Source organism: Parasteatoda tepidariorum, chromosome 2 (assembly GCF_043381705.1).
Source record: "Parasteatoda tepidariorum isolate YZ-2023 chromosome 2, CAS_Ptep_4.0, whole genome shotgun sequence".
In the NCBI taxonomy this organism is placed as follows: Eukaryota; Metazoa; Arthropoda; class Arachnida; order Araneae; family Theridiidae; genus Parasteatoda; species Parasteatoda tepidariorum.
In genome coordinates this window covers 30,326,304-30,342,071 of record NC_092205.1, presented here as the reverse complement: position 1 = coordinate 30,342,071, position 15,768 = coordinate 30,326,304, and the positions used below count along the sequence as shown (strand labels likewise).

At 29.7% G+C, this 15,768-nt stretch overlaps 1 protein-coding gene across 2 annotated transcripts in view; it reads right to left on the bottom strand.

Annotated features, from left to right (window-relative positions):
* Positions 1–10,919: 10,919 nt before the first annotated feature.
* LOC107454963 (NADH dehydrogenase (ubiquinone) 75 kDa subunit) overlaps positions 10,920–15,768 on the bottom strand; it is a 28,323-nt gene continuing 23,474 nt past the window's right edge. For both annotated transcript variants that reach the window (XM_043040938.2, XM_043040939.2), the window contains exons 17-19: positions 15,574–15,749; positions 14,338–14,472; positions 10,920–11,221 (exon numbers count right to left, since the gene is read on the bottom strand). In XM_043040938.2, the coding sequence (XP_042896872.1) occupies positions 11,075–11,221; positions 14,338–14,472; positions 15,574–15,749 (458 nt within the window). In that variant the 3' untranslated portion in view covers positions 10,920–11,074. The remainder of the gene's footprint in view (positions 11,222–14,337; positions 14,473–15,573; positions 15,750–15,768) is intronic.

Genomic DNA, 15,768 nt, shown 5'->3' with positions numbered 1-15,768 from the left:
GTTCATTGATGAATGGGCGGCATTAATGATCACGAGTAAAATGAAATCAGTCTAAACTGCAAACAATTCTAAATTTACTGCAATCCTATTAAGCGGGGCTTTGATTTCGTAGCATTTATCTTAATTAAATAAACGTTAGTGGATAATTGCTAATTTAGTGCAAATAAGAGCTTTTAGAAGAGGAACACTTCAACTGGAACGTTGTTTCGAATATTATATTCTGAATCACGCAAAAGAAAGAAAAAATTATTAAATATGAAACATTATGAACTTAAAATTTGTATTTTCGATAGTTTCTAGGTAACAACACTTTCATTTGAGATAATATCTCAAACAATTCATGAAAAGTTGTAAAGAAGTTTTTACGATGTATAAACTTCTATATACAAAGTATTCGAGGATAACTGGGACTAACTTTAAAAAGAGGAAGGGAAAACCACAAGGATTCAGAATTGCATAGTCACCCATGGTCGGAAACGTTTTAAGAAAATGGTATGACAGGTACAATAAACAAAGAAACACACGACTGGGATAATCTGAAATATATATTGGTCAAAGATAGTAAATGGACTGTGATAGATGATATGTGAAAATGTCATAAAAGTTTCAACCAATGCTAGCAATGCATGAGTTACAGCGACAGGCCATGGATTGGCGGAATCGACCAAATACACCGGGATTTTGTTGTATGTCCGCCACAGCACAGACGATTCTTGCAACCATATCCATTTCAGAGTCCATAAGGTGTTGCGAACACTGCATTTTTCCATGCACTCCAAAGAAAGAAATTCACGCTGCTTAAATCTGGTGATCATGGTGGTCAGAAATTTGGTCTTCCACGCTGAATACATCAGTGACCAAACACGATTCAAGTGTTCACGAACACACACCAACGTTTAAACCCGCACTTTTGCCTCTAAAGGACATTTATCGGTAAGTGGTTAAAGTTGGAAGACAAGACAGATAGAAAAAAATAGCATGAAAGATAAATAAGTAAATAAAAATAAAAAAATTACCAAAACTGAAAAAGAAAAAAAGATTTTTTCTATTAGTTATGGTATTTTGATGAGAAAGTTTCCATAGCTAATAAGTCAAGTTTAGTAGTGGTTGGGGCTTACCATTGCGCAATTTTGTCATTTTTTCATGAAAATTACTAAGGATTTCCTCATACTCTTCTAGAAAATTAATCACGTTGGTTGCTTTTTGTTTCAACTTAAGATTCTTATAGATAGAACATGAGGAATTCTAGCTTTGGTTGTTGAAAGTGGTAGGATGTGGTAAACGGGCATTGTATTGCATAGTGCCCCACTGTACTTTCGCCTCTATAGGCACATGTGTTGTCAGTAGTCAGACAGAAGTGTTTTAGATATGCTTTAAAGGGAGCCATGCAGTGTAAAAAAGAGGATTAGCTGCCTATTCCAATCTACTGGTTTGAATGAGACATCCGGTAAAATTTTTCTGATTAATATTCTCGATTTCGGTTTATGATGATGCCAGTAGTGTTGCCAATCCTTCTTAAATTATGTTTCAGCTTCAAGATTAAAAATGAATGTAGAATTTTGATGTTGATAAATTGACCTTCATTAATTATCTCTTTATCTAAGTTATCTGCTGGTTCGTTTCCATCGTCCTTATTATGTGTTTTAATCCATGAGATTTGGAGACCTTAAGAATTAAGTAGCTTTTTAATGTCCTGTATAATCTGGTGAGGGGTATTTTGATTCTTAAGTGCTATTATTTTTGAAAGGATATCTGACCAGATTATAGTTTAGCTTGTGATTTGTTGTTTTATGACTTATTGAGTGATGGCTTCCTTTAAAGCTATTGCTTTTGTCAGGAATATTGTGTTCAGCCTGGTGTTCTTAAAGGGAGACATTCTCCTCTGTGGGCGGTGACAGTTCAAGTGACTGCGGCAATGTAGGTCAATTTCCACCAATAATGATCTTGTAAGGCAGGGATAGCGTGGTTGGTAGGGCACTGGGCCCATGTCCAAGAGTTCGTGGGTTCGATCTCTGCTAGCCGAAGATTACCCGTGTAGTAAATGGTGACTGATGCACGTTAAATTTGTCGAGTAGCAAAGTCCTCCATGTTCTCATAACAAATCAATACCTCTGGGGGTACTGATCCAGGAGTTTCCTTGTCTTCACGATTGGTTCAAAATTACAAGGCTACGGAGTTGAACATTAGTAGTCGTAAACCCACAATTGGGTCGGCTGTTTAACGACGGATGTGAAAAATAAATAAACAATGATCTTGTAAACAACACCGCCAAGAGGAGAACGATGTCGTTTCCGACTATTTCTTCTACCCCCTCCGAAGCGCTAACTTTACCTACATTTTTTATTATAACCCTTTTTAGTCACTATTCTCTCTAAATTCATGAACTTGGTACCATTTATTTCTAATGATATATTCCTTGAAATAGTTCAGTTTACACAAATCTTACGAATTCAGAATGAATAGTAACTGATATATTATCTTATTTTAATGAATGTTTAAGAGAAGTTGTTGGAAAGCACGGGGGGCGAGTTAAATATGCAGAAATATGTATTAAGTAAATAATCCCGAGAAACTGGCGCCGTTAGATACTACTTGATTAAAAATACTTCATTCACTTCAATAATGTACAGACAGGATATAACTGTCGACATGTTTCAAGCGCTCAAAAGTAGTCACCCATTTTCAAGACTCACCAGACGTGAATGAGAGGAAACGAAAGTGATTTGAATTATAAAACGTAAAGTTGCCAATGAAAAATGGGAGAATCAGCAACAACAGATAACAAGGGAATCAACATATTGATACCCTGGAACTTTCTTTTACTCATAAGAATACTGATTCCCTTGTTAAAGACATTAAATCACAGCCTCTCCAGAGTTCAAGGAAATACATTTTATCCCGATTTGCCTTTCTCAACCACAACGGTTTTTATTTCATAATTATTTTCATTCTCTGTCAAACACTGAGTTTTTCCTAGATTTGTTTCCCACCTTTATTTTCCATTGGCAACTTAACGTTTTATGATTCAAATCAATTATGTTTCTTTTAATTCCCGTCTGGTGAGTCTTGTAAATGGACACCTATTTTTGAGGACTTGAAACAAGTCGATTGAAATTTTTGAATCGAATGAAGTTCTTTAATCAAGTAATGTAGAATTATACTTATTGTCTGAAAGGCTATAAACAGATCCACAAACTGTTCTAATTCTTTGGTGATTTTATCAAATATGAAAGTGTTGTTCCCTAAGGCAACAGAAAATACAAATTTCAAATCTGAAAACTTTCATACTTTAGCAATTTTTCGCAAAAAATAGTATGTCTTTTGAAGAATAAAGTTGCTGTTTTCAAATAATAGGCTTTTAGAAGGTTCTAAAGGGCGTAGCAAGTTCGCTCATGCTTTCTTGTTGTCATATAGTGTAATACACATGTTCCCGTGAACATAGTTCTATATAAATGTACATCTTTAGAAAGCTTTAGAATTTAGTCCAAAGCTTTAATTGTATATTAGTTTCGAAAAACGAACATCGAATGCTTTCTTGTTGTCATGTATTGCACACGTGTTCCTGAGAACATAATTCTATATAAATGTACATTCTTAGAAAGCTTAAAATTTACTCCAAAAATTTAAATGCATATTAGTTTCGAAAAACGAATATCTGATGTAAAAGACCCCAAAGGTACATTGCTCTAAAATCGAAAATAAATTAAATTAACGTAAGTAATCGAATTACGTAGAAAGGGTTAAATATATGAAATATTTTAAGTTAATTTCTTATTTCACAAATTAAGAGAATTAAAACAATAATCCTGAACACATGTCACCATAATGTTGATCCTCTACGGAGGAGATGCTATCCCTCTTTGGTACCTGCGCACGAAGTCGAGCAATTTACGATAGAACAATTTAACGAGAACCGATACTGCACTCCCTCGGTCCCTTCGCAATCAGATCAAAGTGGTCACCCACCTGCTCATTGAACACTAAAGCAATGTTTGAATCATGAAGATAAAATTGAACCAAAATAGAACGTAAATCATCTTAGCATTTGAAGGAGAACTGAAAAACAAATTTTGCTAATTTTAATCAAAGTTTTTTCTACATTACTAAAAATTATTTAAATATGGTAATATTCTTGAATTTACTGCAAAGAGGTTTTATACGAGGTTCTAATTTAATTAACTTCAAGCTCTAATATCCCAGTTTTGCAAGAATCAGTTCATTTTTAAGCAGTAAATCATATACGGCGCTAAATCCCCATTCAGTTTAGAAAGATTGAAAAAGCACATTTCGTTACATTTAAAACAGGACTGTCTAAATGGCGGCCAGCGGGCCGCATGCGGCCCCCCAACACATATTGTGCAGCCCGCCAACTTCTTATTCAAGCTGATCGGCCTCAGTTTTTTCATTAAAATGTAAGCAAATTGTTTTATAATCCTTCTGTTCCATTGTTTTATAATTCATNAAAGAGGAAGAGAAAACCCCAAGGATTCAGAATTGCATAATCACCCATGGTCGGAAACGTTTTAAGAAAATGGTATGGCAAGTACAATAAATAAAGAGACATACGACTGGGATCATCTGAAATACATATTGGTCAAAGATAGTAATATGTGAAAATGTCATAAAATGTGAAAACACATATTGTGCAGCCCGCCAACTTCTTATTCAAGCTGATCGGCCTCAGTTTTTTCATTAAAATGTAAGCAAATTGTTTTATAATCCTTCTGTTCCATTGTTTTATAATTCATAATTCAACTACTAATTGTTATTGTACAAGAGGTTAATGTTCAACTTTTTCAAACTGTGGCCCGCCAGCTGATCAGTGATCGGAATTCTGGCCCGTGGGCTCTTTGCAGTCGGACAGCCCCGATTTAAAATATTTGACTTTTTCTTTTATATTGGATAGTTTTAACTGACTTATTTTGCAATTCAGCGAGTTCTTGGTACTGCATATATGAAATATCAGACAAATTGACCTAACATTGCCTGTATCACGTCGGTTCGGGAATAAATTTTTGAAGTTGTAATTAATCTTAGTTAATTATTGCTGGTAACAGTTTCAGTCCTAAATGGCATGGTAATTCCTTTCAATTTATAGGCTTAGAATAAGAAGAAGAAAAAATTCTTTATACGAAACAGAAAGTCGCTCGTAGTTCATGTAGTGTTACTTATATTTTGCGCAGATTAAATTTATTACGATATTTTTATTCTTAATTTTCCTCTAAAAAAAAATCTAATTATTTTTCAAATAAGCAAAAACTCTAATAGTTCTTTCGTTGACTTTAATTAGATTAATATCTTTACTAATAAATATCCAATTAGGCATGATTAAAAATCGTTAAATTATCATTGACACTTAAGTAAAATTTTATCGAATTGCTAAATGACTCTCTTAAGTTTCTTCTCTCCCGTTTATTTAATGAGCTTCGCGTCCTCTGAAACCAGATATCTGTAATTGCTGTCATTATTTCAAGCTGTTAATTACTTGTTTAGAACAACAATTCTTCTCCTCATTTAGTAAAGTAATTATTTTAATTTAGTATCATGAATATCTACCATTTTTACCCACGATAATAAAAAAGAACGTTGTATTTTAAATACCTAGAGACACAATTGTAATAAAATATATTGAAAAATTGCTTCAAATTACAGCCCTTTTAATTTTTTTATTTCGACTTTTGGGATCAGTTACTTAGGGAACATTGTTTTTTTTTTCATGGAGATCACTATAATATAACTACATTTATAATTAAATAAATAAGCCCAAGAAACTGAAACGGTAAAATATTTTATACGCGAGGTTGAACAGCCGATCCAAATTTGAGTTCACGGCTATCAATGTTCAACTCCGTAACCTAGTTATTTTAAACCCAATCTAAATTACAAGGGAACTCCTAGATCAGTACCCTCTGAGCTATTAATTTGTTATGTGAACTTGAAGGACTTTGTGACCTCGACAGATTTAACGAGCACCAGTCACTATTGAATAGATGGGGAGTCTTCAGCCAGCTGGATTCAAACTCCCGAACACCAGTCCAACGTCATACCAGCCAGTCTATCCAGCCCCAACGGTAAGATATCACTTGATAAAAAAAAAACTTCAGTCGCTTCAAAACTATGCTGATTGGAAATATCAGTTGACATGTTTCAAGCACTCAAAAATAGGCTTCCATTTTCAAGACTCACCAAACGTGAATGAGAAGAAACAAAAGTGATTTGAATCATAAAATGTTAAGTTGCCAACAAAAAATCTCAGTAGCCGAGAGAGAATAAAATGAAGATGAGAAAATCGAGCAAGGAAAACTATTATGGCTGAGAGGAGCAAATCAGTGTAAAAAGCATCTTCACGAGCTATGAAATTTTTAAAAAAAAATTAAGTATTAGCATTCATAATTATTACATACATCCAGATTTACTAAATTAAGATCATGCAGGTTATAAAGTGAATGTTTATATAATTTTACTTTTGTTAGTTAATTTTCTTAAATATTTAATAGAGGGCTGAAGATAATCTTACTCAAGCACAATTTTTATAAATTTAAAAGCAAATATAAATTAAATTTGCAAAACGTATTTTTCAATTTAATGGAAGTGAACTTTTCCTACGCTTTAATATATATTCTTTCTTTGATAATATACCGGGGGAATTTTCCATCATATTATGGAATGCAAGTCTAGAAACGAGCCGTTATTTTCGAAAGTGGAATAAGTCTATTCTTCCTGTATCGAAATATTTTAAGGTTAGCTTTTGAATGTATCTAAAAATATTAGCAAACGTTAAAGAAAAATGTTTGCATTCACTATAATTTGATAAAACTTTAAAAATGCGATATTAGTATTAAAAACGTAAAAAAAGAAACAAACGATTGATAGCTCCAAATGGACTTATTCCATTTTCAAACAAATCGACTTAAACATTTTGTAAACAAGAACTCATTGTAAACAAGGGTAGACCCTTGTTTACAATGAGTTCAATCATCAGAAAAAATTTATTTGACGCATTAAAAAAAATAAAAAATAAGGAGTTTAAAGAAAATTTTAAAACTTCTAATGAGACATAATTTATTAGTTTTAATAGTTTAGATTTTGAAGCAATCCGTAATTTACGTAAATTTTCCTTTTATTCTAAGATTTTCTTATATTAATAAATCAGGAAACTAGGAGAAACTTATAAAATCTACGAGGTAAATTCAAGAGTTTTTAGTTATAGGTTAGAGATATTCTATAAAGTTATGAAAAGATAATTTGTGGGTTCGATGTTGAGCATATTCCTTTAATTAAATTATTATTAAAAAATTGAAAAGAAGAAACTTTTGTATAAATTTAATTATTTTTCATTTTACTTAAATGATGCTAAATACATTCTTTCATTCAACTCTTCATTTATGAGTTGAATTTTTTTAAATTTTCGTAAGGTTTGTTATCTCAAACAAATTCCTTCCTCCATAAATGTATGAAATGCCCCATAATTCCTTCTTGATCATATTTAAAACGAAGAAAAACTTTTAGTTGTTATAAATGGCCTTCATTGTGAGTTCACAGCAAAAAATGCATTCACCTACTATTCATAGAAAAATAATTACATTCAAATTACGCAGTGACCCAAGAATAAAAAGATTTGGAAAGTCAATTAAAAAATGGAAGGGGATAGAAAACCAATTACATTCAAATAACCTGGTGTTTCAAAACAACAAAAAATTTGAAAAAACAATTAAAAAGTGAAAACAATAGTAAACCAATTACATTTAAATTACCTGGCATCACAAAATTAAAAAAATATTTAAAAAATCAATTGAAGAGATAGAAAACCAATTACAACTAAACCTAGTACCCCCAAAATAGCAAAGGATTTGAAAAATCAATAAAAATAATGGAAACCAATAGAAAACTAATTACATTCAAATCACTTCAAAAAATAACAAAGGATTTGAAATAACAATCAAAAAGTGGAAGACGATAGAAAGCCACTAAAATTTAAATTACCTGGCATCCAAAATTAACAAAGGATTTGTAAAATCAATTAAAAAAATAAGTAAATAAAAGGAGTAAAAAAACAATTACATTATACTACTTCATGTCTCAAAAAAAACATAAATTTTGAAAAATCTATGAAAAAAAAAATTTTGATGAACGGCGTGCTTCTTTTTAGGAAAGTAGAATAATTATTCTCACTAATATCGAAGATTAGTTACAAAGTTTGTCAACAGAAGAAACTGCTAACTGAAAATCATAGTTTATTTGAAGAATGTCAGACTATTTCAACTGAAATATCTGAACAGGCCTCAGTTGCTTTATCTCCAACCTGCTCCATACTGTTTCTACAAAAAAGTGGTTCTTTTTATAACATAATTTTGTAGTTTTTTTTCAATTGAAAGTGTCACCCTACTAAATTCTTTTACCACCTTCCAAACATTTTTATATGAGTATAATTTTAACACCTTGTTTACAGGCAATTTTACACAGAAACTTTGTCACGTCACTAGCAAGTATTTTGTAATTGAATATGGAAAAGTAAAACAATAAAAATAAACTCCAATAAATTTTATTTATACTGAATGGAATGAAATGAAATTTTTGAATATTCTATATTGTCCTGGGTTTTCTAAATCTAAATAGATAATAGATGAGTAAACTCGGTCAACAATGTGTTAAAAACTATTTAAGAAAGTTGTAGGTTCTTTTGTCCATTTTCAGAGCTTAATTTTAAATCAAGATAAAAGTTTTGTTTAGACAATTATTATTATCAATTCTTTGTTGTGAAACATAATAGAATGCACTTAAGATATAAAGAGCCTCATTTTAAGAACTCAATAAAATTATTAGCTTGAAGACAGAAAACAACCCCTACTTAAAACATGTTTAATCTCCGGAAATATTTTTAACCATATGCTGCAGCAACCTTGATAAAAATCACATAATAGTTTAATTAAACATTTACATAACATAATTGTTATTTACTATGATTGAAACTATCAGAAATGCTGCCACTTTATTCAGTTCAATAAACCATGATACATGCAAGAACTTAATAATAAATAAAATTAAATTATTTTATAGGGAAACATTGATTTATGATTTTTTCGTAATATTGATTATGAAAGTGAATGGTTTACAAAGATGATTATTTAGAGAAATAAATATTTCCCGAACTTGCATTATTCAAAAATATACTAGGCTTTCAATTTTGAAGTAATGTAATGTTTTTTATTATACATTTGACACTATTTTTGAAAGCTTTAATTATGAGCAATAATAGAAAACCAAAACAAACTTGAAGCTAACCAAAAATAAAGCAAACCAAAATAGAAAGAAATAAAAATCAAATGATACAGTTCTCTTGAAAAATTTTAAACTGTTGCAATGTTACACAAGTTAAATTTCACATCTCAATGTTTTTGAGCTGTGATGGGTCATGGGATAAAGCGTTGCCTTTCAATGAGGTGAACCAGGATAAAATCCCAACAATGGCTCATCGATATGAATTCTGCATACACCACAGTGCTGATGTCAAATATCCTCAGTGGTTTTGGATCATAGGTTAGTCCCCTTGTCATCAGACTGACCATGGGAGATTTTCGTGGTTTTCCTATCTATGTAACGCAAATACGTGTTAGTTCCATCAAAAAGTCTTAGATGAAGACAAATTTCTCCCCTATACTTGGTTCAGGAGTTCCCTTGTCTTCTGGATTGGGTTGAAAATTACAAGGCTACAGAGTTGAACATTAGTAGTCGCAAACCGCAAAAATTGGGCCGGCTGTTCAACGATGGTTATTATATTATAATATCTCAATGTTTAACTCAGTTCAACCTCATTATTCTTATGTTAAGCTACGACATATAAATGCTTTTCTTTGTTAAATTTATCTATTACTTAAGTTAAAAGCGATAGATAAATAATTGGTTAAAATTAGCTAGCACGAAACGTTAGAAATTAAATAGTAAAATCATACAAATGTCAACTTTTGAATCATACTGTGTGAATAGTTTTTATAGCAATTGGACAATTAAAACTAAACTTTGCTACAATTACTTTGCTATTACTTGAAAATACATACATAAATTGGAATTGAAATTTAGCAGTTAAGAAACAATTCAATTTAATTTATTAATTTTATTATTTAATATCTGCTTTTTTTTAAAAAAAAAAATCATGATAAATTTTTACACCTCTAACTTAGAAATATAGGTATTACTGAACATATTACTATAATTATGATCAGTTCTTAGAAAAAGAAAAACAGTGTCCATATACCAGGACAATAAACCAAATCCTTATCTTCCAATTTTTCAAGTAGATTAGTTTAGAATTCACATTTGTATTCATAATTTGTTCACAATTGTATTCATAACACTCACGTTCATGGGATGTTCTAAACACACTTAAAAATCAGGAATATCAAAACAAAAAGCTAAAAATCAGAATAAATAAGATAAAAATATTTTTAACAGGTAAATCAGGACAACTATAAACCCTGTAATACTTCTACATTTTGTAAAAGTATACAAATTTAATTAGTATATGCATCAAGTGAGAATATGGGTCTTTCAATATATTACAGCAAAAGCCAATATTAGGATTACCCTAAGCAACCATATAATGATTGCATAATAAAGGGAAACAAAATTACATACCAAATAATATAACTATCACACATTTCTTAAAAATATTCTTTAATAATCTAGATAGATTACATTGAAGTTTCAAAGGTAACAAACTCATTTTTTTGCATGTTTATTCAAATTTAATAAGTTTTCCTGAAATTTTGTAACATCTTACAGCAAAAAATTAGTTTTCTTTCTCTCTCTTTTTTTTTCTTTGAAAAAAAAAACTTCTATTGAAAAGAAATGCCTCTGTTAAAAACTACTTTTTCCATTATACAATAGTCACTTGGCAAACTAAATGATAGACAAATAATCAATTACACTAAGAATATTTTTAATAGGATCAATAAAACATTTAATTTCCAATGTAAAATTATATTACAACAGTATATGAATAAGGATATTTTTCTAAACTTACAGGAAGTCTAGGTCAATACAAGAAGGTACATAAATTAAACTGAATATTAAGAATTCAAGAAGTAGCATCTAGTTTTTCAGCTGCTTGAACACATTTAGCCATAGTTGCAGAGGCTCTACTAATAGAATCAGTCATATAAAAATCTTTCAAAAACTTTAACGTGGTATCCAGAGGATTTGACTCCAATTGAATGGTTTTATTCTAGGAAGAAAAAAAAATCATAAATAGATAGAAATGCACCTGCAATCTAAGGAAGTATAATATTATTTAATATAAAATTTTTAAAAATAAATTCTAAAAAAAAAAGTAGTATTCTTTTTTACAAATTATTAGCATAACGGATGATATATCAAATTTAAATAAATAATTTAGCAACATATTAATACATCTTACAAAAAAAAATTTCAAAGATTAATTCCGATTGCTAATGAATATTCGGATTATGATGTAGGATTTGCAGAAATAAAATACTGGAAATTAAATATTGATAATTTTAAAACTATTTCACACATAAAAATATGATACAAATAAATAAATAAAATTTGAAAAAATGCCAATTTTTTTCTTTGATGTGTGATCCTTTAGTTACACAACAAGCATCTTATCTGTGATTAAGTTTATTCCAGATATTCTAAAGTTTTACACTGTCAAAAGTTGTTAGTGTTACACTGTTTTATAAATATGCTTACTGTGTTCATGTACAAACTTTTTATACCACTGAAGTTTAGGCTGATTCCTCCCCCTCTAATCAGAAAACTGAGGTATGATGGGCCTATTTCTCCTATCTAATGTTAGATAGTTGGGTGCTTCAGCACAAAACGGAAAAAAAAAAAAAAAAAAAANATGAAAAAAAAAAAAAAAACAGGATTTTTTTTTTTTAAGTAAAGGACTGTTTGCTGATTGAAAATGAAGTGAGGTTTTTACATGCACACACATTTGGGAGGATAAAAAAAATTATGACTTCTAAATGCAGGACTGCCAGAGTATTAAATTCTTTGCATTGCTTTCAGCATTGATGGTATATAAACAGTCTTGAGCATGCAGGCAAGATCCCGGGATCTTATGCAATGAGGTTATTTAAAGAAACAGTTTATGAGCATCCATTGCTGCAAACACTGGAAGCATTAGAAACAATTAATAAGGCTGATGTACAATATGTTAAGAGCCAACTTTAATTGCAGATTGGATTGAAACAAAATAGCCACACATCAAACATTTGAAACTAGAACAAAAAAGAACTTGATATATTTTCTTCAATTTTGTGCTTCATTTATTGTCTGTATGTTATGTGTAATAGCTTTTTCAAAAATATAAATTACTCAGTTATTCATTTAGGCTAGCCATGAGGTTAAGGCTGATTCCCTCCCCCCTTCCAAACAGAAAACTGTGTAATAAAGGGTCATATTTCTCCTATTTAATGCTAGATAAGTGGGCGCCTTAGCCAAAAAAACAGACTTTTTCTAAGTGAAGGACCATTTGCAGATCAAAAATAAAGTGAGATTTTTACACGCACAATCCTTTGGCAGGATAAAAGGATTATGAATTTTAAATACAAAATGATATAGATGTTATTATTGTTGAAATAATAGTGAATAGTCATATTGTTGAATGAATAGTTAGCAGTTAAAAAAATTATTTTATCAATAAATTTTTTTTAGATGGTTAAAACAAGTTTGACTATTTTATTACAAATAAATAATATTCTTTAACATTTAGCTTCAAAATACATTAATTATCTTTTTTCAAAAGAGTATAACATTAATTAGTTTTGTAGTTGTATAGTATGAGTATAGAAATAAAATCTAAGAATCTAATCAGAAAAAAATGTCAAAAACTACTTGCTTTTATAATTGTTTAAATATAGTATCATTCAACAAACATTAAACTAAAAATATGATAAGAAAACTGAACTTTATGCTATAGTTTGTACATTATAGTTTGACTCTAAATAAATGATGTCAGCAAAAACATTTCAAAATAAATAAATAAAATTCTTATGAACAAGTTAAAATTTGTACATTCAAAAACAAGATAGATCTGACATTAATCACTAATGATAAAATAACTAAATTGCATTTTCGAAAAAGTTTTAAAAGTTAGACTGTTATCTTTATAAATTAGGTAGTGCAAAGAAAATATCACTCATTGGAAACATAAACGTCACTTTTACAACTAATTATAAATACATAAAAATTAAACCAGTTTCATAAAAATGTTAAAAGCGTTTCTGATTTTGGGGCATTTTTGAAAGGAAATAATATTACCAAAAAAAATCAGAGTTCTATAAATTTTGCAAAATGTTTGGAATGATGAGAACGGAAACTCATTTTAAAAACATGGAAAAAAAGAAGGAATAATGATTGTATAAAAATGTCATTTTCTTTTCTTCCATCAAAAATATTTTTCAGTGAGAAAAAAGAATAAATGAAATAGGAGCAATGCTAAAAGAGCAACTTATTATACTTTTTCTTTGTAACTAATAAGTTAACGTTTGAAAACTTTTCTTACTTGTTCTTCTTATTATGGTACATAGTTTAAGATACATAATTTTTGCTTTTGTTTTTAAATTATAAATATTATGAGTTTTATAAAGTATTTTTGACATTATACTACCAGTTAAAACAATTTTGGCCTTACATATTTTGTACCTTTTAACATTTAATCATGAAACTGATATTTATCACTCTAATTTTTTTTATAATAAAGCAATTTAAATAATCATTAACTGACAGGAGGCCAGAAAGTCAGGAAAACAGCAATTGAAATTTGTGCATTTCATTTGCACTACAAAGGAGTCAATTATTAATTACATAATAATTAAAATTTACATTTAAATGTGCATAAGCTATATAAGCTGTGAATATACTTTCTAAAATAACTATTCTGATAAAGATCGCCAAAGAAATTATCGACATTTAATAACTAGAATAACCTATGATACTTAACAGTTATATTTAGAAAAATATAAATAAAATCTCTAAATAAATTAATCGAAGGAAAAAAATGGATTTTTTTTAAACATGACTTTTTTTTTTGCATTCTGATAAGATTCTGTGAGTTACACTAACTTCTTTAGAAATTATATTAGAGTTAATTCTATAATTATAGAAAATTCGTGTTATTATAAAAAATTATTTATGCTGGGGTAACTAAAAAGATAACTAATAAATACCAGAAAATATACTGCAAAATGTTTAGCAAGTTTTAATTCATTATTGTGAGGTTCAATAGATTTTGTTTAAAGAATAACTAAAAAATTTTACAAACTGAGAACTTGTCAAACGGAATGTGATAGTACTTTTTGCTGGTATACTTACAAAACTAAGTTCAGAACTTTGAGCTAGATAGTTAGAATCTTCTACTTCATTATATTGGGTAAGATGTGGGGCTATTTGCTCCATTCTATTTCTTATTTCAGCTAAACTATCATATGAAAGTCTGTGACCTGCAACCTAGAAAAAACAATTATCTATTTAATAGTTCTATCCAAAAAAAAAGTTTTTTAGCAGTTACCTATGAATAGAAGAAAAAAATATTATAAAAAAATAAATAATTAAAGACACATAAAAGGAAGTAAAAATTAATTAGTAGAAATTATGAATATTTCTAAAGTAAGTGGTTAAAACCGAATTAGTCTACTTGCAAGGGTCATTTTTAAAGTAAGAACTAACTATGCATCGTGTCCATGCATCCTGTCTAGCGGCATCAGTTCGAGGTCCGCAACTCATGGCAAGTCTCTCACTATGCCCCCATTAGGTTTCACACCTCTGCCAGCGTTGGTTGCATGGTAATACTACTTTAGTTGTCACCGTGCCAATTAGTAATCTCAGCGAATGTGATGTGTGTTAAATTATTGGGTTTTCGAATTCAAAAAAAAAAAAAAAAAGTTCATTTTGCTAAAAGTTACTGGCAGCTTGTTGTAGGTACAATGAATGATGGAAATGACCATGAACTAGGAAAATGCTGAGATGTTGAACGAAACTGTTACTAGCTGGAACAACAGTCAGACAAGAGTTCCTTGATAATGGGATTTAAATAGGCCAAGACTCGACAAACGTTAAATATTGATAATGGCTATGTTGAAAAGTGAATAAATGCTTATATTTATGTTTGTGATGCAATTTATGTTCATAAATAAAGTTTCTCCTGCTCTACTACAAAACATTTCTTACTTAAAAAAAAGAGCCTCATAGTTAAAACAACTTTCAATAACTGCTCCTAAAAGTGCAGAAATATAGCTAAAGAAAAACTTATGAAATTTTTAAAGCTTTAAATGTACTATAAACGTAGAAGTAAAAATGTTTCTCTGTGATTGTTTATTGTTCAAATGTTTTCAGATTCTTATGTGTATGATAAATTAATCTTGGGCTAATCCTCGAAAGCTAGCACAAAGGTATAAAAATGAACAAACATTGACATTTTTAATTTCGTCCTCTTAGTAATGGTTTCGTCCTCTTAGTAACTTAGGAAATGAAGGTTTTTATATTTTAAGGTTGAAAAAACTAAAAAAACTCCTCTTCCTTTCTTTTTAAAATTATTTTTTAAAGCCTTACTTCAGATAGTGCTCTGATAATTTTCCAATCTTCTTTAGCCAATCCTGGAGGAGTTATTGATTGTAATGTTTGCTGAGAGCGTCCTTCAGTATTAACGTAAGTACCTTGCTTTTCCGTATAGGCTGCTCCAGGTAAAACAATATCAGCTATTTCAGCTCCTTTGTCACCATGGTGACCTAATGATAAAGAATAAGA